We start from the raw sequence: 25,103 nt of genomic DNA, 5'->3' as shown, positions 1-25,103 counted from the left end.
GAACGGAGAAAAACTCAAAGCCATCCCACTAAAATCAGGAACACGACAAGGATGTCCACTGTCTCCATACCTCTTCAATATAGTGCTTGAAGTTCTAGCAATAGCAATAAGACAACATAAGGAGATCAAGAGGATTCGTATTGGAAAGGAAGAAGTTAAGCTTTCGTTATTTGCAGATGATATGATAGTATACATAAGTGACCCCAAAAATTCTACCAAAGAACTCCTACAGCTGATAAACACCTTTAGTAATGTGGCAGGATACAAGATCAACTCCAAAAAATCAGTTGCCTTCCTTTACACTAAGGATAAGGAAGCAGAGAGGGAAATCAGAGAAGCATCACCTTTCACGATAGCCACAAATAGCATAAAATATCTTGGGGTAACCCTGACCAAGGAAGTGAAAGATCTATTTGACAAGAACCATAAGTCTTTGAAGAAAGAAATCGAAGAAGACACCAGAAAATGGAAGGACCTCCCTTGCTCTTAGATTGGGAGGATCAACATAGTAAAAATGGCAATTCTACCAAAAGCAATCTATAGATTCAATGCAATCCCCATCAAAATTCTTCACAGATCTGGAGAAGACAATAATCAACTTTATATGGAAAAACAAAAAACCGAGGATGGCCCAAACAATCTTATACAATAAAGGATTGTCTGGAGGCATTACCATTCCTGACTTCAAACTCTATTACAGAGCTACAGTATTGAAAACAGCTTGGTATTGGAATAAAAACAGAGAAGTCGACCAATGGATTCGAATAGAAGACCCTGACTTTAACCCACAAACCTATGAACACCTGATTTTCGATAAAGGAGCTAAAAGTATACAATGGAAAAAAGAGAGCATCTTCAACAAATTGTGGTGGCAAAACTGGATGTCAATCTGTAGAAGAATGAAAATAGATCCATATCTATCACCATGCACAAAACTCAAGTCCAAATGGATTAAAGACCTCAATATCAGTCCGAACACACTGAACCTGATAGAAGAGAAAGTGGGAAGTACTCTACAGCACATGGGCACAGGAGACCACTTCCTACGTATAACCCCAGCAGCACAGACACTAAGGGCATCATTGAATAAATGGGACCTCCTGAGGCTGAGAAGCTTCTGTAAAGCAAAGGACACTGTCACTAAGACAAAAAGGCAACCCACTTACTGGGAGAAGATTTTCATCAACCCCGCAACTGACAAAGGTCTGATCTCCAAAATATATAAAGAAATCAAGAAACTAGACCGTAAAAGGCTAATCAACCCAATTATAAAATGGGGCACTGCGCTGAACAGAGAATTCTCAACAGAAGAACTTCAAATGGCCAAAAGACACTTAAGGTCATGTTCAACTTCCTTAGCAATCAGGGAAATGCAAATCAAGACAACTTTAAGATACCATCTTACACCTGTCAGAATGGCTAAAATAAAAAACACCAATGATAGCCTTTGCTGGAGAGGTTGTGGAGAAAGGGGGACACTCACCCATTGCTGGTGGGAATGCAAACTTGTGTGTAACCACTCTGGAAAGCAGTGTTTCGGTTTCTCAGGAAATTCGGGATCAACCTACCCCTGGATCCAGCAATACCACTCTTGGGAATATACCCAAGAGAGGCCCTATCATACAACAAAAGTATATGCTCAACTATGTTCATAGCAGCATTGCTTGTAATAGCCAGAACCTGGAAACAACCTAGATGCCCTTCAACGGAAGAATGGATGAAGAAAGTATGGAATATATACATATTAGAGTATTACTCAGCAGTAAAAAACAAGGACTTCTTGAATTTTGCATACAAATGGATGGAAATAGAAAACACTATCCTGAGTGAGGTAAGCCAGACCCAAAAAGAGGAACATGGGATGTACTCACTCATATTTGGTTTCTAGCCATAAATAAAGGACATTGAGCTTATAATTCATGTTCCTAGAGAAGCTAAATAAGAAGGTGAATCCAAAGACAAACACATAGGCATCCTCCTGAATATTTCCCTTCATCAGGTGATGAAAGGAGACAGAGACAGAGACCCACATTGGAGCACCGGACAGAAATCTCAAGGTCCAAATCAGGAGCAGAAGGAGATGAAGCACGAGCAAGGAACTCAGGACCGCGAGGGGTGCACCCACACACTGAGACAATGGGGATGTTCTATCGGGAATTCACCAAGGCCAGCTGGCCTGGGTCTGAAAAAGCATGGGATAAATCCGGACTAGCTGAACATAGCGGACAATGAGGAAGAATGGGAACTCATGAACAATTGCAGTGGGTTTTTGATCCTACTGCACGTACTGGCTTTGCGGGAGCCTAGGCAGTTTGGATGCTCACCTTATGAGACCTGGATAGAGGTGGGCGGTCCTCGGGCTTCCCACAGGTCAGGGAACCCTGATTGCTCTTTGAGCAGATGAGGGAGGGTGACTTGATTGGGGGAGGGGGAGGGAAATGGGAGGCGGTGGCGGGGAGGAGGCAGAAATCCTTAATAAATAAATAAATTAAAAAAAAAGAGAAAATTACAGAAGTATATACCATAAGGTGGACATTATATTACTAACAGCACATGAAGAATGATTTCAGTAGTGTGGGTCAAGTCCCAAAGACGATAAACAAAACCAAGGGTGACTATGAGGTAAAATCAAGAGGGAGGGTGCAGAATATTTTTAAGAGGAAGACCATGCATTTCAGGCAAAAGCAAGGCAGTTGGGACAGAAGGACCTTTCTATGGAAGATAAACATTAACTCTTTGGAATTATCACAATAGGTCAAAGACCTTGGAAAATGATCATCACCTGGTCCTGCTCCAGGTACACGATGAAGATGGCTGAAAACTAGCTCTGCATTTTTCAATAAGATGGATGAACAAATTTGGTGTGCCAATGTAAAAGTAGAAGAAAGTAGCACTGAAAGTAAAACAAGAATCAGGTGGCGCACGCCTTTAATCCCAGCACTCGGGAGGCAGAGGCAGGCGGATCTCTGTGAGTTCGAGACCAGCCTGGTCTACAAGAGCTAGTTCCAGGACAGGCTCCAAAACCACAGAGAAACCCTGTCTCGATAAACCACAAAAAAAAAAAAAAGAATCAGAACAAGAGCTGCAAAGAAAGGGATAGAATGGTGGGAGAGCAAATGACATCACTTGAGTTGGCCAATCAGAAGCGGGTTCCTGGTTTGCTGTGAAACATACTTTATTACCAACTGAAAGAAAGCTCCTGAATATGCTCATCCCAATCCGAAGCACAGGAGGGAGAGGTAGACCCATTCCGGATGTGATGTCATCACAGCAGGGTCCAAACCTGTGCAGAAGCCTGAAGAGACAAAACATTAAATGCCAGCCACCAATGCGTACTGGGTTCATATTTCCAGAATTCTAAAGAAGAGAAGGAAAAGAGAGGGAGGGAGGGAAAGGGGAAAGTAGGGAGAGAGAGCAAAAGAGAGAGAGAGACAGAAGGGGGGGGGGGAGAAGAAGATGAGAAGATGATTCAGTCTTGACCAAACTACAAGATGGAGATTATGCAAGATCCAGTGAGGTGACTGTGTACAGACAGAAAGACGGTCTTTGTGATATTCAGATTCAGAACATAGACCTGAAGTTGGCTTCCTAAAATACTCAAGAGTTTACTAGAGGAATTAAAAGGAAAATTCAAATACAACAATCAAGATAAAAACATTTAAGAAAAAAACTTGTATTGAGCATTGAACCAACTGTGTAGTGTGTGTGTGTGTGTGTGTGTACATGCACTAAAGTCAGGTACCTTCTGGGTTCCCTCAATTACAAACAGACAGCGTGAAGAGTGGGACCATGGATCCAGGGACAGAGCCAAGAACTGTAGAGGACAGCTTCAGGAAGTCAGTCTGCATCCTCAGCAAGGCAACATGTGTCTGGGCTGAGTTTCAGAACTCTGGTCTCTGTGGAAGCCTCCTACGTTTGCCCTGCCATTATGTGTTGTGTATGAGAGGGGAGATGAATACAATTCATGGATCTTTATGGATAGGGGAGCAGGATATACCCAAGGAGCCTCCCAAGAGGTGAAGATCACCTGGACCTGATTCAGGATGCCGTGAGAGAGACTTGGTGGGGAAGAAGATGAGTGTTAGTCACAGCTGACCAGGAATGTGGTTGTGTCAGGAAGGAGTCTAGACGGCAGGGCTGGGGTACATATGGAAGAAATCACACAGGAGTGAAGCTGAAATTCACAATCCTCTTGCTCAACTTGCCTCCTACTATATCAATTACACCGGGACAAGCTCAGCTTCTCAAAGCAAGCCTTGGAACAGGACTGATTACTTGAAAAATTTAGTAATTTGAAGATTGAGGAAGCTTGGAATTGGAGCAAGACTAGCGTGTGTAGGGAGCACAATCTGTTGGAACCCCAGGGAAGCTGTGCCTTTAAACAAACCCTCAGTGCTCATGTCACTCGGGTTCACCAAAACCCTGGGGAATGCCAGCCATATATATGTGTGTGTGTGTATGTGTATATATGTATATATATAAAATCTGACATGTGCTTCTACTAAGTCTTATTTTTTAATATGCCAACTGCATTTCTTAGTTAAAACCATTAAAATATGTATTGATCCAGAAATCAAGAAACAGTCAAATCAAGTAAATTATTCTCTGAAGATCTAAGATATTTTGCAGTATTTCTAATAGGTTGGCTTAACTTTTATTTTTAAAATCAGTTTTATTTTCTCTAAGAATTCATGTCAGAGAAAATTTATCTCTATATTTTGTTATAATTTGACATGTAAACAAGATGGAAAACTAAAATGAGGTTTAATAACTACAATTTTATATAAAATATACTGCTAAATCAATTATTTTAAATATGTATATAGGCAGACAACTCAGTTATCTAAATCTTAAGCTATGCTACTACAATGTTGTCTATCCCTCCTCATTGCTGTCATAACTGGTCCTCCTAAACCCCCCCCAACACTGATAAAGACCTTTGGCTTTATTCACACTCTTATATGCTCGAACCTCTGCACTCCATACCAGCACCAACACGCACAGCTCATAAAGAGCCAACTGTAAATGACACATGTTCTGTCATTGCATCCATCTTTACTCTAGCTTGTACCGTGTGCCTTGTCTTCAGAGAAACTTAACCAGTTCTGGGGAGTGATCTTTACACAGAGAAATGGCTTCCACTGTGACGTTTTCAGACATACGTTGTGGGTGTTGGTCTTCATACTCTACCCCTCCCCCACACCTCTGTTCCCCTCTGATGGTCCCCTTTCTTTCTGCAATACCCCATCCCACTTTCAAGTCTTACCCTGGTTCATTACCTTGGAAGTTCTCCTGGATCTTTACTTCTGCTTCATCTAAGCCCCTGGTAGAGGAAACAGCATCATCTTTGTATAGTTTGGTGCTTTCCTGACTTCTCTTCATCCACCTAGCTCAGATGTCACTGTGAAACACTTTGGGTGACTCTGTTTATGTGCTACAGAATAAACAGAAAATTAATGATGATTTTAGAGCTAAATTAATCTGGTTTTGTGCAAAAGAAAAAATGCATCTGGAAAGGTGTAACTGAAGAATCCAGAAAGAAGACATAGGGACCTTATTCAGATCGGTCCACAGGACGCTGGAGTAGAGAGTACTGAATTGGAAACCATTAAGGAGCATAATGTATAGGACACCCTTTATGGTAGTGAGGAGAAGGGAGGAGCCATGGGTAGTGGAAGTTTATTGAGAGAAATGTGGGCTGGAGACATGGATTTGGGGAGGTTATGTAAAAGATATGAAATTAGCTCAAGGTGAAAAGAAGCCTACAGAGTGGTAAAAGGAAGAGCATTAGCTATAGATGTCCTAAAAGCCTTCCAAGATGGCTAAGCACTCTGAGACACAGAAATATCTGAATGTGAAATACTGTGTAACTCAAAGAGGTGATGTATTCCAACCCAAACCCATTAGCTACTGTCTTAGTTAGGTTTTCTATTGCTATGAGGAGACATCATGAGCATGGTAACATTTAATCAGGCCTGGTTTATAGTTTCAAAGGTTTAGCCCATTATCATCATGGTGAGAAGCATGGCAGCATGCAGGCAAACATGCCACTGGGAAAGGAGCTGAGAATTCTACATCTCCACTTGCAAGCAGCAGAAGGAGGCTGGGTACCACACTGGGCATGGCTTGAGCATATAAGACCTCAAAATCCACTTCCACAGTCGATACGACTCCAACAAGGCCACCCCTATTCCAACAAGGCCACACCTTCTAATATGCCTATGGCCAAGCATTTAAACACATGAGTCTATGGGGACCATTTCTAGTCAAACCACCCTAGTTGCCAGGTCATCAGTAGAAGAATTAAGACACATTTACTTTTTCAAAACTCTGAATTCAGTATTATGCTGGGAATGTGATATCCAAATACATACCAGAGATTTGGACCTGAAGTTTGAATGTATGTAAGATACCTTGGGAACAATAAAAAGATAAATACCCCAAGAGAGAGATATCAAAAGGACTAGAGCAGCACAGGGCAGATCAAGACCATGTTCCCAGCACAAAGGAGATTTTTATTCGCCCCAGAGGAACAAAGTGCAGGGAATAAGAGACAAAGACAGGAGACAGACAAGGATAGTGAAGGGGAAAGGAACAAGGGAGAGGGAAGGAATGTTTGACCCAGAAAGACAAAGCACTGCCTCTGGAGAGAGAGGAGAGGAGACAGAAGAGGATATAAGCAAATGGCAGCTTATAAAGGGAAAAGGGCAAACCTATGTTAGGATGAGTTGGTGTGTGTTTGATTGCGCGTGTTAGTAAGGGTGTTTGTTGGACTTCAATACTTTGACAGCAGGACCTTGGTAGTCAACCTCAGTAGGAGGAAGCAGAGCTTGGTGGTTAGCTTTAGGGGTGTAATCTAATGTAATCTAGTGGCAGAGTGAATGGAGGAGAGGTAAGACCACATTTGCCATGCTCAGGCCTGCTAGAGTCCTTCAGATACCTAATCTGATTTAAACTTAAACAATGCATACATTTCTTGAAATGTCACATAGCATCTTAGTTCTTGTGTATCAGTTTAAAAATAAAGAATGAGAGGTGATGTCTTTGAGCTGCTACTCTGGCTTCACTGTTTCTGGGGTCCTTGTAATCTCTAAATTCAGGAGAAACACAGACAGGCAGAGTTCATTGGAAAGCAGGGAAACTGGCTCTGAAGGGATGGGGCAGACAGTGCCCAGCCCTCGCTGGCCCCACTTTTCTATCCCTGTGTGGCACACAAAAAGCTGTCAGGCTGTGGCCTGGGCTCCTGCACTGGCTCTCTGGGATGCTGCACTGATAGAAAGGCCAATCTAGCCTCTCCCTCATGGACACTCACTGATTTCCTTTGCAGATTATTTAGCCCTTTGACTACCAGACCAGCAATTCAAAAAAAAAAATTAAGAGAGTTCAAATTACTAATATTTTACTCCAGCCTTCCTTCAGAGTCTGATTCAGAGGCCCTCTGCCTCCCCTAATTTGTAATGGAAATGAAAGAATCTGAGAAGTCACAACTTAGATTCTGACCCGGTAAATTAACTTCATTTAAATTACTCTAACTACTAGAAGGAACAGACCTTCTTGCTTTGAGGGTGAAAAGAAACACAATTTGAAATGTCATTTGCCTGGGGCGGGCACATCACATTGAGTTGTATTTAAAGATTGCTTCAAGATAGCTTCACACTGAATTATAATGGAAAAGTCACATAAGTCAGCCCCTGAGAAATGGCTCCTGGAGCTGGACCAGTCTGTTCATTTTACCTTTATGTAAGAGCTTCCCTGGAGAATTAAAAACCTAAGACGTTTTCCAACGACTAATACCATATTGTACACTTCTCATATAAGAACAGGTTAATGTGATAAGAATGGGAACTTTAAAGTATCTAATTATTGTGGTTGGCAATGATGATTTTTAGTTAATTATCTAAAAGAGGCAAGATAAAAGCTTTTGTGTTTAAAAGTATAAAGTGTGCTAGAAAGAAGACATCCAGAAAAAAAATCATTTTCTTTTTTTAAAATTTCTATTGAGCTATACATTTTTCTCTGCTCCCCTCTTTTCCTCCCCCTCCCGTTCCACCCTCTCCCACGACCCTCACACTCCCTATTTAAACAAGAGATCTTGTCTTTTTCTCCTTCCTATGTAGATCCATGTATGTCTCTCTCAAAGTCCTCTTTGTTGTCTAGGTTGTCTGGGGTTGTAGAGTGTAGGTTGCTTTTTTTCTTTGCTTTATGTCTAGAAGGCACTTGTGAGTACATATCATATTTTTCTTTCTGGGTCTAGGTTACCTCACTCAATATGGTTTTAGCTACATCCATTTGCATGCAAATTTCAAGATGTCATTATTTTTTTTACCTCTGTAGAGTATTCCGTTTTGTAAATTTATCACTTTTTTTTTTATCCATTCTTTGGTTGAGGAGCATTTAGGTTGTTTTCAGGTTCTGGCTATGACAAACAATGCCGCTATGAACATAGTTGAGCACATTTCCTTATGGTATGATTGAGTATCCTTTGGATATATACCCAACAGCTATATTGCTGAGTTTTGATGTAGGTTCCTTCCTAATTTTCTGAGAAGTCACCATATTGATTTCCAGAGTGGCTGTACCAGCTTGCATTCCCACCAGCAATAGGGAGTGTTCCCCTTTCCCACAGCCTCTGCAGCATATGCTGTCATCAGTGGTTTTCATCTTGGCCATTCTTGCAAGTGTCAGATGGAATCTCAAAGTTGTTTTGATTTGCATTTCTCTGATGACCTAAGGATGTTGAACATTTCCATAAGTGTCTTTCAGCCATTTTAGATTCCTCTGTTGAGAGTTCTCTGTTTAGGCCTGTACCCCCTTTATTTGATTATTTGTTCTTTGGATGACCAATTTCTTGAGCTCTTTGTATATTGGAGATCAGCCCTCTGTCTGATGTGGGGTTGTTGAAGATCTTTTCCCATTCTGTAGGCTGCTGTTTTGTCTTGTTGTCCATGTCCTTTGCTTTACAGAAGCTTCTCAGTTTCAAGAGGTCCCATTTATTAATCGTTGCTCTTAGTGTCTGTACTACTGGGGTTATATTTAGGAAGTGATCTCCTAAGCCAATGCATTTAAATATATTTCCCACTTTCTCTTATATGAGGTTTAGTGTGGTCAGTTTTATGTTGAGGTCTTTGACCCATTGGACTTGATTTTGTGTATGGTGATAGATATGGATATATTTTTATTCTTCTACATATTGATATTGTTATGCCAGTATCAGAGTGATTGTAGCCTCATAAAAAGGGTTTGGCAATGTTCCTTTGTTTCTGTTGTATGGAACAACTTGAGGAGTATTGGTATTAATTATTCTTCGAAAATCTTGTAGAATTCAGTACTGAAACTAACTGGTCATGGACTTTTTTTTTTGGTTGGGAGATTTTTATGACTGTTTCTATTTCTTTAGCAGTTATAGATCTATTTAATTTGCTTATCTTGTCTTGATTTAATTTTTGATAAGTGATATTTATCTAGAAAATTGTCCATTTCCTTTAAGTTTTCCAATTTTGTGGACTATAGATTTTTGAGTATAGAATCCTGATGATTCTCTGGATTTCCTCCATGTCTGTTGTTATGTCCCCCCTTTTCATTTCTGATTTTGTTAATTTGGATAGTATCTTTCTGCTTTTTGTTTGTTTGAATAAAGGTTTGTCTATTTTGTTGATTTTCTTGAAGAACCAACTCTTTGCTCCAATTACATAGGGTCTACCAGGTATGTAGAGGAACAGTATCTACAAAACTTAAAATCCTAAAACCAAGTTTCTAGATTTTGTTTCCTAGGATGTTACATGCAGAGATGGAAGAGTGCCTACTAGCAAGTTGCATAATCTATGTCACCAGTTTCAACTACAAAATGGGGGAAGGAACCTGTGAGGACTGAGAGTGGGAAGTACCTACACGGAACTCAAGAGCTGTCCAGCTACGCTCCCATAACTAACACTAACATGCAGTGTGATGTATGCAGGGTGCTTCTCACACCTGAGAGACATACAACGTCGACTGGGTGGAATTCTTGGAAAGTTAAATGTATTTCCCCTTAGCTCTCCTGCACATTATTTCTGTCCCTTTGGTCTCTGAAATGTCACCAGCTACACAAAGTGCCTCAGTTTTCTGACCCGTGCTGATGACAGCTCTGCAGGTATTGTGATGTCACCCAGGGCTGTCCTTCCTCAGGCTGAAGGGGGGTGTGTGTGTGGCGTAGAGCCTACCACATTATCAAAATATGTAGCTGAAGGATCGCAGTATGACTGCCCGTGGTTTCCTACCTACCCCCAAGAAGCGATGAATAACTCTTCTAAGTTATGCCGAAAGGCTTCTTTCCCAAGAGGCAATATATTCTGCAACCTCATTGACAAGATAGTTAAGAGGCCCTCTTTGCAGTTTTTGGGTCAGTGGGGATACCACTGCTATGAACCCAGGATTTATAGAACACTGGCAAAAATTCTGAGGTATGTTGACTTGGATGGCTTTGACATACTCCTTACCGACTATATTGCATTTGTGGAGAAGTCAGGACACCGTTTTGAATTCAATTTCAACCTCGAATTTACTGAAATATGTGTGAATACCATTCTGTACTGGGTTTTCGCCAGAAAAGGTAATCCTGACTTTGTGGAACTCCTTCTCAAGAAGACGAAGGACTATGTCCAGGACAGGAGCTGCAGCCTGGCGCTGATATGGAGGTAATCCTCTTACGCTTTGTCGAGAGAGAGAAAGAGAGAAGTGGGTTTGTGGGGAGTACAATACGGTTTTCTTAGATCCGTTCACATCCTGGGGATGTATCCCTGGCTTTATTGTGGACTGTGAATTTTAGAGTTTTACCTGTATACGTACTATCAAGTCATAGTGGTGCTCAAGGAAGATGTTAGCAAATACATGGAAAATCCCATAAAAAGAAACAGACCTTGTCTTATGACTTACGGTGGTCACTTCCTTCAGTGCTATTGAGATTGCATTGAGATTGCACACTTGTAGTGTGTGTATATAGTTCACTCCCCCAAGTACAGCTCAGAATGTATCCATCACCTCATGGTCAACAGTCAACACAAGAGCTCCCTGTGTCAGATAGTTTTTTAAAAAATGATTTAAAGTCTTCTACAACTGAGCTCAACGAGAATGTTCTTGTTACAGGCCAAGTTTTTACTGCCCAAACCTATCAATCTCTCTGACACGCAAAAGCCCCAGGTGACTTTCTTGTGGCTCGAGAGTTTGATCCTAAGTCAATTAGTTCCCTGGCTTCAGGTGTTAGCCTGAGTAGAACACTCGTGCATTTCATTCAACAAAACACTTACCCATCACCTTCTGGGGGCAGGGCGACAGGTGGGCTGGAGACATGGTAGTGGATTCTGCCTGGAGTAGCCGTGGTCCCTGTAATATCCCTCTGCCCAAGAGCCCACGAAAGTGTGCTCCTGAATGATCATCCCAACCCATGAAAGGGTAGCCAGGAGCTGGAAACTGTAAACAAAGCCCCCACTGGGACTTCTTGTCATTTTGTATGTTGTTTTACGTGGTTACAGCTTCTAATAACCAGGTTTAAAGCCCAGGGTATCCTTGAAAAGTGTAATAAATAGAGGAGGAAAGAAAGAGTTAAATATGGGCAGGGAAAGGGGAAATTTTAATGGAAAATGAAAGTGAATTATGATTGACAGGATCATTCACGCTTTCTGGGATGGAACTCAAGGCCTGTCATGCCCATGGCCTCACTGAGCAAGTATGATCCATCTGAACTTTCTTGTTCATTCTCTACTATGTATGGGACAGTTTTTAAATTGAGAATTTGGATATGGATGTAGTGACAGGATTAAAGTCACTACAGGCCATTATACTTAGCACAGAACTGGAGTTTTAGATTTTGAAGGAGCCTGACAATCTCGTGGTGTCTTTCTCTGTGTGGCAACCTTGTTAGCACCCCAGGCTGCCAGCTCACCACTCTGGGTGGTTAGCATCTGTTACATGTCTTTTGATATGAATCATCCTTTGCCCATGGCTAGTGGGCTGTATACTTTCCCTCAAATATTTACATGGTCCCACGACTTGAAATATCATGTGCATGTCAGTGACTTCCAAGTCTTTATCGCCAGTCCTGACCTCTCCTTCCTCTCTGTCTACCTGAAAGGGCCACATGGGGCAGAAGAGACTACCAGTCAGCACACCCATCTCCAAGCCAATCTGGTTCTCACTTCAGTAGCACCTGACCCTATTGCTCAAGGCAGACATTTGGAATTAATTATTAAGTCTTGATTCTTTTCTTCCTTTGCCACCACAGCAATGAGTCCATTCAACTGTCTATAAAAACAGATCCTACTTGGTTCCTCATGTCTAATCCAGATGGAGCACTGCCATCTCTTACAAAGACAACAGCAATAGACTCTCTTAACATACCTTTTGAAAACTGGTTACAAAATAATGGCTTCATTGTGACGCGTTCATCATTGGTGTTGCTGTGCCCTACTCATCCCTCCCCAGCTACCTCCTGGGCCTCCTCCTTCCATGTTTCCTATCAGTGCCCCTTTTGTGTTCAAGCCACATTGTCATACATATCTGAACATACAAAGTTAAATCTAAATTCTTTATGAGTGAAAACATGTAATATTTTGTCTTCCTCCTATTACTGTTTATATATATATTTGAGTCTAGAGTCCACATAAGAGAGAATCCATGACATTTGACTTTGGGGGTATGGCTTATTTGACTTAACATGACAATCTCTAGTTACATCTCATGTATTTACTAACCACTTATACCATAAAGCTCTAGAAATACCCTTTGTCATAAGAATGGGCCCCACTGCAAACCTATCAAGTATGACAAGACACCTACGAAATCAGTCTGGACAGAAAAGTTTGAGCTCTCCAGGGGGCATTCAGGTGGAGACATGCAACAAGTAGCTAGATACAGAAAGCCATCTTTGATGTCTTTATTTCTGCATCTAATTTCTTATATCTGTTGGTTCTGTCTGCCTGCAAGTGGTGGGAAAATATGGCTGTCTGCACTGCTGTCACCCTGTCCCAAGCTAAGTGGCTTCTTTCTTTCTGTTGTACCGCGGACAGCCATGCTTCTCTTACAGCCCAAGCCTCTTGCGCATATCCGGTCCACGCGGAGCCAAAAGACTTTCTCGCACACATATGACACCCTTTCACAAAGTGGCCTCCATCTCCTCTGCCCTCAGTTTCACCCTTTGGTCCACACTGACTGTCTTATCCTTCTGTCACCATTCCAGGCACTTACATGGTGATACAGCTAAGTAAATGTGTCTCCTAGTCTTCACCCAGATGTCACCTTTCAGGCACGCCCTGTCCATCAGTCATGCATCTCCCAGTATATTTGTACGGCTTATTCTATGTGCTATGTTGACCCTGCATTGTTAATAACTGATATAACATTAAGGAAGACTGTAAGAGTTTTATTTCGTTCACCAATATAAGTACCTCAAACGGTGGTTTTCATTTAGGGTATGTTCAGTATTTGTTGAAATAAATGAAGAGTAGTTGAAACTATGGTTATGGATGAAACTGCAAGATAAGGGTCAAATCAAAATTGGCCAACATGGCATGCACACCTTGCTAGACACTGAGGGCGGTGGGAAGACAGGAGGCCTGAGAAAATAGACTACAAAGTTACAGGGGAACCTGAGGCTAGTCTGACCAGGAAAACAAAGTGTCAAAGTAGACTATGTAAACACCAGAGATTGCAGTATTATGAAAAAAGGGTCTATTCGATTTGTCAGCCAAAGGAGAATATCGAAGATTTGGAGATATGTCTATCTGCAAACCAGAGTCATCCACTATGCAACTGTACAGAAATATTGTGCCTCATTACACAGGCACGTATGACAAGCTCTCAGACACAGAGGACTGTGCATTAATCGCACATTTAAAACCAGTCCTTGCTTTGCTTGCCCCCTCCATCCACGTGAGCACCGTTATAATAACTGTCAGGACACAGTAAGCAGATTTTGGCTTACAGCTCCATATTCTTTATGTATCACACATCATGTGGATACAGATTAGATGTTTAAATCTCATTTTAAATTTATTTGAGCTTTAGTCATGTTTTCAACAATTTCCAATCAATATTCACTCAATATCTCCTAGAGGTGATGTAAATTTTAATATATCTGAATCTTCTAAATCTTATGACCACTTGCTTTTTGCTCTGAGTTTCCTGAATTCCAATACTTAGAAGGTCAAGTCAAATACCTTCTTAAGAACTGGCAAGACCACATCCTGAGAATGCAGCCGAGTGCCACCACATCCATCTTGAATTTTATCAGTTTTGAAATGACCACTTTTAAAAATCATTTATGAGATGAAGTGTCTTGATTGATTTTTCAGGTCATAAACTGATCATGTATTTCTAAAGTAAACCTCATTGGACAGTGAAGTATTTCTGCATATTGCTAAGTTCAAATAATTCAGATTTTATATGGGCCTTTGTGCCTATCTATATACATTAGAATTATCTTCTGCTTTTCTTATGATTCTTTAGATGGCTTTGACATCAGGCTAATGTTCTTGTATTTTCTGGATGAGTTTCTACAAAATTAATATATCTAGTTTAAAGGTTGTGTTAGGGCCTGGTGAGATGGGTCAGCAGGCAAAACGGTACTAGCTGCCTAGCTGCCAAGCCTGATGACCTGAGTTCCAGCCCCAGAGTCCACAGGAGTGGAAGAAAAGAACAGAGACACGCAGCTTGTCTTCTAAGCTTCATGTTGTACCATGTGGTGTGTACACACATGCCCATGCACACATGTGCACACATACATAATACATAAATAAATGTAGAACAGCAAAAGAAATGTTATATTAGAGCCAGGCATGGTGACGCACGCCTTTAATCCCACACTCAGATGGCAGAGGCAGGCAGATCTCTTTGAGTTCAAGGCCAGCCTGGTCTACAAATCAAGTTCCAGAATAGCCAGGGCTACACAGAGAAACCCTGTTTTGAAAAACAAACAAACAAAACGTTATTAGAACCAATATAGTATATGATGTCCCTTCCTCTGAAGAACCAGCTCGACATCCACTGCTCAGGACTTGTGGTGGCAATAATGAGAGGACTCCTTTAAAGAATATGTCAGGAAAGGGGAGGATTTCGTGCTGAAGATGTGATTTCTAACATGATCTGAACCTGAAACTCCGAAAGTGCGCATCCGGCTTCTCAGCGAAGACTCTGCAGGGTGACTTCAGTGGCACAGCCTGCGACCTGTGGCAGCCTGTGACTCGGTGGAAAGTTATTTCCCCGAAGGTGTAGGAAAGCCGATTATTACTGATGAGAAGCTGATGGGAGAGGGATTGCTGAGGGCTGAGCCATTGCTCTCTTGAGAAGCGCTGAGGTCCTCAGCCCTAATGGGTGGAAAAGAGCAGATGACACAGAGCTGAGTAGCTAGAGTGTAAAACTTGTGAGAAACCCCAGATGCTTTGACATAGGTTGTCATTCCATTTTGTGGATGCCCTTCTACAAAGTGCCAGATTTTCTCCTGGTATGCTGAGAGCTTCGTCCATGGTTGGCACTGAATAGAGCCTCCATGAACTGATCAGAGAAATGCTTGTTGTGTGCCATTGGGAGATACTTAGATGCCCCCTTGAAAGAATGCAGGGTCATTAGTTGCTGGGTTAGTCATTGGTGTGTTTTAGGCTATTGTCCTTAACTGTGACTCGACAGGATTTGGCTTTTTGTATTCCAAATGAATGAATGCAGAGAGGAATATTTTGGTTAGTCCTTTTTAGTGGAGTTTGGAAACCCATAAGATAAAGAAAAATCTAATTTCAGGAATATCAGCAAATTGGCATTATCGAAAGATATAATGTCAAGTACTGTGTCACAATTTAACTGATTTATGTTCAGCTTCAACCTAAATATTTATATGAGGTTAATATGGTGCAAGAAAGTAAATCTTAAGTGTTTTGAGTTGAAGACCTGGTTTTCCAGTTTGTACCCACATTTCGACCCTTCAATAGTGATGATACAGGGGGCTGGAGAGATGGCTCAGAGGTTAAGAGCATTGCCTGCTCTTCCAGAGGTCCTGAGTTCAATTCCCGGCAACCACATGGTGGCTCACAACCATCTGTAATGAGGTCTGGTGCCCTCTTCTGGCCAGCAGACATACACAGAGACAGAACATTGTATGCATAATAAATAAATAAATATTTAAAAAAAGTAGTGATGATACAGTAAAGACAGCTAGGTGGGTAGTTTCCCTTTGATACTGTGCTGGGGTATTGAGCTTTCGGCTGGACATTAACTGAGCACTATCTGATATACACATTGTTATGCTGTGTTTGCCCAAAGGTTGATGAGTGAGCCTCTAAGAGTCTAACTATGCTTAACAACAACAAGAACTGGCAAGAAAAAAGCATTACATTGCCTGTAAAAGGTTTAAATGAGTATCAAGCACAAAAAAATCTTATTGGGATTGAAATCAAATTCCAGTAAAAAGTATTTGATTGACCCCTACAGAGTCAGTATTGTTTTAAGTCTCACAGATACAGTAGTGAGCCAAAAATACAATTTCTTCCCTTGGACCAGCCAGATCTCAGCTGGCAGCGGTAGCTGCCGCTAGTCTGACAACCTGAGTTCCAGTTCTGGAGTCCACATGGTGCAGAGAGAACTGACTCCAGCAAAGCTGTCATCTCATTTATGAGAGAGAGAGAGAGAGGGAGAGAGAGAGAGAGAGAGAGAGAGAGAGAGAGGAGAGAGAGAGCTATAAAACACCCCCATTGAAGCCTAAGTTTCCAGAGCTCACCTTGCTCAACCACTTTTAAAAGAGAACAATGAATATAATAAAAATGTTAAGCAAGTTTTCAAAAATAAGAAAATGCTAAAAGCACAAGGGTTGAAGGTTCAAAGGACCTCATGAGGAGGTTCAGGGTGACCAAGGACCTGTTCACAAAGAGCTTACTACAGAGGGCTCCACTTTGTCAGGGGTTTTCGCATCCTTTAGTGTCTAGGGACAATACTCCAGGGCCATTGTATGTTTGTACCCAGAACACTCTAAGCTTTCCACTGGAAAACACCTGATAATCCTCCAAGTCTTCATTCTTAGGCATCTGACAGGACATGGCCAGCCCAGGGAGAGCTAAGTGCCACTCCTCAGGGTATTGCTGCCTTGAGCAAACTTCTACCACAGTAGTGGCCATCCTGCATCATATTTACTGTCCTTGACAGTGCGCAGGAACTGCATCTTTCATTTCTATACCTACTCTTCAGCAGACTTTGTACACGCACCTGTTAAGTGTACCCACACATGAGGAAGCAAGCCGTGAGACTGCTGCCCCAAGTCACACCGCTGCTTAGGGCCGAGAAGCAGAGTGGCAGACACTTAACGGTTGTTTCCTTTAGCCTCTTGGAGCATGCTGGCTCCATCATATCCAATACTTGAAATTTTTAAAAACTTTATTTTGTATGTGTGTGTGGAGGGGTAGGAGGTACATGTGTGTCACTGCACCGGTATGGAGATCAGAAGACGACTTGTGAAAGCTCTCTCCTTCTACAAAATGGATTCAGGAACCATGCTTGCGTCTCGAGGCTTGGTGCCTTCACCCCCTGGGCCATCTCACTCGTGTCTATCCGTCCTCTCCCGATACTGTGACCAAGCCACAACCAAGGCAAATACAGGGGCTTAAGAGTCTACCGTGGGAGGGAGGCATGGCAGCCGGAGCACAAGCTAAGAGTCACATCCTGAGTGACAAGCATGAGCACAGAGAGCAACTGAAATGGGGTGAGGCTTCACACTCTCGAAGCCTGCCTCCATGACATTCTTCCTCCAACTGGAGACCAAATGCTCAGCTACGTGAGACTGTGGAGGACACCCTCAAATCACCACAAGCACCTCCAAAGTTCTGTCTCAGTCTGCAGACTGCATCACTGTTTGACTAGACTTTTCAAGAGAATTTGAGAGGCAAGGTTTATTAATAAAATTCCTCTTTGCTTAATCTCAAAAGTCATGTTACTTGGCAAAATTATTTGTTAATATCAAGTTTCCTGTGGTCAGAGACACTACCGTGTTCTCTCTACATTTATGGTAACTAATTCAGTAAGGAATATAAAAGTGTATTAAATGAAACAATTTCAAATGCTATATACCATTTCATTTCTGTCATGAAGAATGGAAGTATTGTAATCTAGCCCCCATGTGATACTCCAAGACACAGATTTCAATGTCTCTATGTATGTGCATGGGTATTTTTCTTGCATGTATTTCTTTACACCACATGCCAGCCTGGTGCTCCTGGAGGCAGCAGAGGTCACCAGATCTCTGGAGCTGAAGTCAAAGACAGCTGTGAGCTGCCATCTAGGTGCCTGGAAACAAACCCCTCGCCTCCTAGAGAACAGAATTGCTCTGACTGCTGGGTCATTACTCTGGCTGCAGCCTCTTTCAAAAACCCAGTCCTGCAAGGCAGCCCTGGTTATCTAGAAGTTCTAAAAGAAAAACAAAAATGTGTGTGTAGACAGAGGGCAAACTTGAATGTCCACTTGTTGCAGACAGTGTCTTTCACTGAACCTGGAGCTCATCAAGCAGGCTAGCTAGCTGGCCAGGGGCTCCTTTCTCCCTCCATCACTAAGACTACAAGCACATGCCACCAGAACATCAGTGCTAAGGGTTAAATTTAGTCTGCATACTTGCACAGAAGGCACTCCACTGGATGAATTACCTTTCTAGTCCGAAATATGACTCTTAAAGGAGGAAAATAAAACTCTCTCCTGAGGTACTCGGAGACGTCTCACGGTAACACACATGTCTTATTTTATTAAATGGACAAACATGACTGGGGGCTTACACTGGCTTCTCATCTAATCTCCACTCTCAATCCAACCCCATGGCCAATATATGACCAAGAACAGAAGCAAAGATATCAACATGATCAATATTTCTACTAATAAAGTAAACTGGGCTGGAGAGAAGGCTCAGCAGTTAAGCACACTGCCTGCCCTTTCAAAGGACCCAAAGCTCACAACCACCTGTCATTTCAGCTCCAGATAATCTGACACCCTCTCCGGACACCTCGGGCTCCCACCCACAGAATAAACTCACATTTACATAGTCACATAACTTTAAAAAATTAAATCTTTTAAAAAGAACTATAAAAACTGTTTTTCTTTACTGCCCAGTGTGGGAGACACAGAGAGCCGCTGTGACTGAAAGAGAGTGCCCTGCACGCAAGGAGGCCTCAGCGTTTGGTGGGCGCTTGCTTCCCCCTTCAGTGTGGTCTATAGTGTCAAATTCTTAAGACATTCAGATAGAAGTTAGTTACAAGGCGCTCACGGGTGAGGGCTGATGTCGTAGATGCTGTTAACACAGTAGCTTACCTTTCCATGCCTGCTGACACAGCTCATGACACAGCACGCTCTGCCTTTGGCTTGCAGAACCTTCACGCCCGTGTACTGCCCCAGCCCGCTGAGCGGCATCACGCCTCTACTCTATGTGGCTCAGACGCGACAGTCAAATATCCTAAGAATCCTCCTGCAGTACGGGATCCTAGAGAGAGAGAGAAACCCTATCAACATTGTTTTAACAATACTACTCTACCCTTCGAGAGTGAGAATAATGGTTGACCATGAGTTGATTGACATTCAAGAAGATGCTAAGACATGTCTAACGCTATGCTCCAGAGTGCTTTCTACAGTCTCAGTGCGGGAGATAGAGGTAAGCAGAGCTTCACCCTTGGGGGTGTCAGCAGAGCTTCACTCTTGGGGGTGTCAGCAGAACTTCACCCTTGGGGGTGTCAGCAGAGCTTCACTCTTGGGGGGTATGAGCAGAACTTCACCCTTGGGGGTGTCAGCAGAGCTTCACTCTTGGGGGGTATGAGCAGAACTTCACCCTTGGGGGTGTCAGCAGAGCTTCACCCTTGGGGGTGTCAGCAGAACTTCACCCTTGGGGGTGTCAGCAGAGCTTCACCCTTGGGGGTGTCAGCAGAACTTCACCCTTGGGGGTGTCAGCAGAACTTCACCCTTGGGGGTGTCAGCAGAGCTTCACTCTTGGGGGGGTATGAGCAGAACTTCACCCTTGGGGGTGTCAGCAGAGCTTCACTCTTGGGGGGTATGAGCAGAACTTCACCCTTGGGGGTGTAAGCAGAGATTCACTTTGGGGGGAGGGAGTGCAACCCAACACGTGTTAGGACATAATTATGAAAGCAAAAGTGGAGTGTTCTTAATGTATGCATTATTTCCAATGATGAATTAATCACTGCTCATATGCTCAGTAATTTAAAATGAGGCAAAATCCAAATGAGCTAAAATTAGTCCTTCAAATGTTGATTTTCTTACCATGAACTTCAAAAGTTAAATTTATGGTTTATTTCAGTGTTAAATAGATGTAAATTTTTACATTTCAATAACAAACTGTGTATTAAGATTTCCATCTAAGAACAAAATAAGATAAAATTTTAACAGCTCCTCTTCCCACCAGACTATTTCAGAATGGCAGCTCCATTTCTCCCCACAAATACAATCACATACCAAGAAATAGGTTTTTCCGTTCACGATGCCCAAGCAATTTTAAGCATTATAGAAATATAAAGACATAAAATATTTATTCAACTGAAAATATCTCTCTGAAATATGGAGACCTTCTCCTTAATAAGGCTTTGGGACTAAACCAAGTTAGAGAAAAAAAAATCACCCATATATCAACCATAAATTGGGAATGCTCATTTTTTTTTTCCAAAATGAACTGCAAATTGAAGTATCCAACTGTATAATGCCCACTAACAGCAAGAAGTTAATTTATATTTATAAAGGGAAGCTAGTCGCACAAATTTAACCAGCCAGGTTAACAAGGAATCAACCGTTACTCCCATCTTTAGAAGTGTAACTTCAGAAATAGGTTCAAAGGCATATACTTTGCTGGCGTTTGAATGCCTTGATAAGAAATACTAATATGAGGGCCAGCTGTAAGGCAAACAGCTGGGTCAGATTATTCTAACTGGCCACCCATTTTTAAAGAGAACATACCTAAGTTGTTTTTAATGTCTTCATTTTTTTTACATCTTTGCTTTGTAGTAACTGCCCTGCATGGTTATTACAGAACACATGAATTTAGACAAGTCTAAAATTTCGCAAGTAAAACTATTACAAAAAGTACCAGGAAAAAGTTGACCAAAGTCACCTGGGAGGCAAAGAATTTATATGCAGGCTCCAAACAAGTAGAGTTCATCAACTCCAGTGGAGTAGTGCTGTGCGGGAGGCCGGGGGACCATGTCCGCGCTGTCTGAGTGCTGGTTTCCTGCTTCCGTCACTTCTCAGATGGCACACATATTAAGTATGTTTGGACGTCTCTCTGCCACACCCTTGTAGGCACAGACAATGTCTACTTTGCATGCCTAGTAATTATCCTAGGCACCTATTACAGTTGAATATACATTTGCTACTCTTTAAATAGTTGATAACTAAATAAATAATGAATATATGCACATATATAATATAGCTAGGTAAGTGTCAAGAGGCCGGGACAAAAAAGGTGTTTGCTATTGTTTCTTAACTATTGCATGCGCTGTAGGGGTACGGCTGGAAGTCAGGGGGCAGTTTTGTGGAGCTGGTTCTCTTCTTCCAGCGTTATGTGAGTGCTTGGGGAAATGCCTTCCCTTGCATTTAAGCCCCAGAGCAGACTCTTTGAGAAGATGGCTTCCTAAGACTTTAAGAAGACCTCCTTTCATGCAGGCAGGTCTCCACTGAGGTCTTGGTGATCTACGTGGGTTGGGTCCAGCTGGGAGCATGTATGGTTTACATCACCTGTTTCTAGAATCAGACTTTCTGAACAAGCCCCTCGGGTGAACAGGACACTGGTACCTTTAGCTTTTGGATGGCTTCTGCACATGGCTGTGCTGATGTCAGTGCCCCAGAAGAGGTGATAATGTAGAAGAATGCTCCATTTGAAATGAGGAACTTCCTGCGCATAGTTTAAATTTTGCTTAGTGCCTTCCCAATACTGTTTTTTATCGCTGGGAGAACAAAATTGGAACAAAATGCCTATAAGGTAAAAAGGCTTTGATAAAGATTACAGGAGTTGGACTGATATTTTGTTTATGTTTTGACAAATAAAGCTTGTCTGAAGATCAGAGTACAGAGGTAAACCATTAGAGGTCAGGCAGTAGTGGCTCACACCTTTAATGCCAGGCGTTGGAAGACAGAGGCAGAGGGATCTCTATGAGCTCAAGACCACCTTGGGCTACACAAGATTGAATCTGTCTAAAAGAAACAGAGCTCACACAAAGGTGATCCCAGCACTTGGGATCCCATGCCTTTAATCTCAGCACTAGGGAGGTGGAGACAGGAGTGATATGGCTGGGTGGAGAGAGGAATATAAGGAGGGAAGAGCTCCTTGCAGTCTGAGGTTTGGTGGAGACTGTTGCAGTCTGAGAATCGCCCCTGCACTCAGAGGATGAAGTATGAGGACAGGCTGGCCCATTCGGTCTGAGCACTGGCAAAGATAAAAGGTCTCTCTAGTGGCTGGCCATACTGTTTCTCTGATCTCTCAGCTTTCATCCCCTAATATCTGACTCCGAGTTTTATTATTAAGACCAACTAGAATTCATGCAACAAAGGTTATAAAAATTCAGGATCTTTTCTGAACCTAAATAAATTTTTAAAAGTACTAAATACTTGGGATCAATCCAAGAGTAATGAAAGCTTTCCTTGTCTCCAGACACAGCTGAGCTTGGGAAGACGTCCAATTATCCAAAACTGGTTGGACTACATCCCTCCAACAAGATACAAAGATCCATGTGAACTCGTCCACCTTTGCAGAATAACCATCAGGACCCAACTGCTGGCCAACAATATGCTCCCAAATGGAATATTTTCACTTCTAATTCCTTCTCGTCTACAAAAGTTCCTGAATTTAGAAAGCTAACATGCATCTTCATGCTGTTCTTAAGGATGGTAGCACTGTACCATTTAGAAGTTAATAAACTATTAACTTCACGCACGTTTGCTGTACTGGGTAATCTTCTAGATGTGTTTTCAGAGCTGGAGGGACTCCCCCATGGTTAAGAGCACTGCTCTCTCTTACAAAAGGTCTGAGATCAGTTCCCAGCACCCACATGGTGGCCAATAACCATCTACAAGTTCCAGGGGGTCTGAGGCCTACATCTGAACTCTGTGGGCACCAGATGTGCATGTGGTATACATATTTTCATTCAGACAAAACACGTATACAACATATGATAAACCATTAGGAATAGTTTTAAACAAGATATATTTTTAAATGTCCTAAGTTCAGCACTGTAGTTACCATATAACTCTATCCATCACTTTCTATACAGTGAAATAAATTATATGCATAAGATTGAAAAGTCTATTTTGGTATAATAACATAAAATTAAAATTTCATCTATAAAAGCACATTTTTAGCTTTAAAAAATACCTAGAACACTAGATTTTTCTGTGGTGTCCAGCTTGTTACACAAAGGCAGACTTAAAAACAATTCCTCAGGTGTCTCTGCTGTTTTCTATGTCCAGAGCAGAGGTGCTCTCCTTCTCTAGATTAGCTATTCAAGACGTCTGTATCGAGGGAAGCCTTAGACGTCACAATAGGGTTTCATCTGAACAGTGTGGGCCTGCTCGCTGTGATGAATGTAAAGGCTACTTCTTCCTCCAGAGCCAAGGTTTAAGTTCATTATAAAAGGCAGAAAGTCCCCAAGGTCTCTGGTCCTCCCAGGACACTGATGTGCTGGTGGTGACAGGCTGGAAACTGAACACGTCTTCACAGAACTCAACAAAACGTTTCCTGGTTGATAGATCAGTCACCAAATCTAGTTAAACCACAACAAAAGCTTGGTGTCTCTTAAGCCAATGTTCACTGGCCATTACTCCTCTCCTGCATACATCGCCTTCTCGTCCTTCAACCTGGAGCCACCATGGACTCTCCTGAAGATCTAACTGTTGTCTCCTTAGAGTCCACAGCTACCTCAGATCAGTTCATCCTACCACTCATGGCCTCTGAAAAATGATAATGGAGTCATCTTACAGCCTGCATCACCACTACCACATACCCCAAACCTCCAACCATAAAAACACCTTCAACCTGCACGGTGCTTTTCAGGCAACAGTGACGCCAGGCAGTTACTCTTCCTTCGGTCACTCACATGTTCTCCACACACCAGGGACACCAGCCTGCCTCCCATCTCACGCTGCTTTGCTTTTCCCTGTTCATCCTTCTACTTAAAATGCCCTTTCTAAACCTAACACTCCCTGTGACCAACAAAAGTTATGTACTGCGCTATTACCTTCAATGTTACAGTACAATTATACTGTACCCTGAAGTTTTTAGTGTAAGATATTCTACCTTTTATTCTCCTAGCTTGTTACCTGCCTCACAGCAAATATTTACTGAGATTTGTGTTGTACCTTTCTATAATTTTTTTTTTTGCTTGAAGGAGTGAATTTAGAAATGTGCTTTTAGAGAAAGTAGACTTAAAGGAAACGCAAAACTAAGGAGAGATAGAAATAAAATATCACTGCTGGCTAAAGAATGCAACTACCTCCAAAACTTGAAAGAGACTTTACCCTATACCTAACACAGATGATATCGTTTCTAAATGTCAAATAGAAGACTACCGGAACCAAGAACTAGTAAGGAAAGTGGCACTTCATACAAGGTTGATGCAGCTCTGATAGTAGACCAGTAATTGTATATGAAATCATGATACACTTCATAAATGACAGAACGTTTCATGTAATCTAGACATGAAAATAACCTATATGTTATAAAACCCTCTAAAGAAGGCTTATAACTATGCTCAAGATTATTGAAAACGGGGGCTGGAGATGTGGCTCAGCAGTTAATAACACTGGCTGTTCTTTAAGCACTCAGGTTTGATTCCCAACACTGTCTGCCACTCCAGTTCCAGGATTCTGATGTCTTTTTCCAGGGGTACTGCACACATGTGGAACACAGACACATATTCAGGGAAAACAGCCATACACATTAAATTAAAAAATCTAAAAGATGACTTAAACCCAAGACTGCTCAGTAAATAAATGGCTAAACAAGTTACAATATGCCCCAATGGGCACTTGTCATCAGTAAAAGGCACAAGGATTCATTTCCTAATGAAAACAGCCATTCTCAAAAGGCTGTGTGCTATCCCATCTGTTGGATATTATGGAGGAAG

At 42.0% G+C, this 25,103-nt stretch overlaps 1 protein-coding gene across 1 annotated transcript; it reads left to right on the top strand.

Moving 5' to 3' along the window:
- The first annotated feature begins 10,272 nt into the window (after positions 1-10,272).
- Asb17 (ankyrin repeat and SOCS box containing 17) lies at positions 10,273-22,840 on the top strand. The gene is made up of 3 exons (XM_075978962.1): positions 10,273-10,673; positions 19,357-19,636; positions 22,634-22,840. The coding sequence occupies exons 1-3, from the start codon at positions 10,273-10,275 to the stop codon at positions 22,838-22,840; spliced, it is 888 nt and encodes a 295-aa protein (XP_075835077.1).
- Positions 22,841-25,103: the final 2,263 nt, after the last annotated feature.

This window comes from Microtus pennsylvanicus, chromosome 7 (genome assembly GCF_037038515.1).
Source record: "Microtus pennsylvanicus isolate mMicPen1 chromosome 7, mMicPen1.hap1, whole genome shotgun sequence".
Classification (NCBI taxonomy): Eukaryota; Metazoa; Chordata; class Mammalia; order Rodentia; family Cricetidae; genus Microtus; species Microtus pennsylvanicus.
Note: the sequence above shows the minus strand (reverse complement) of the source record. Positions and strands in the feature narration are given on the sequence as shown.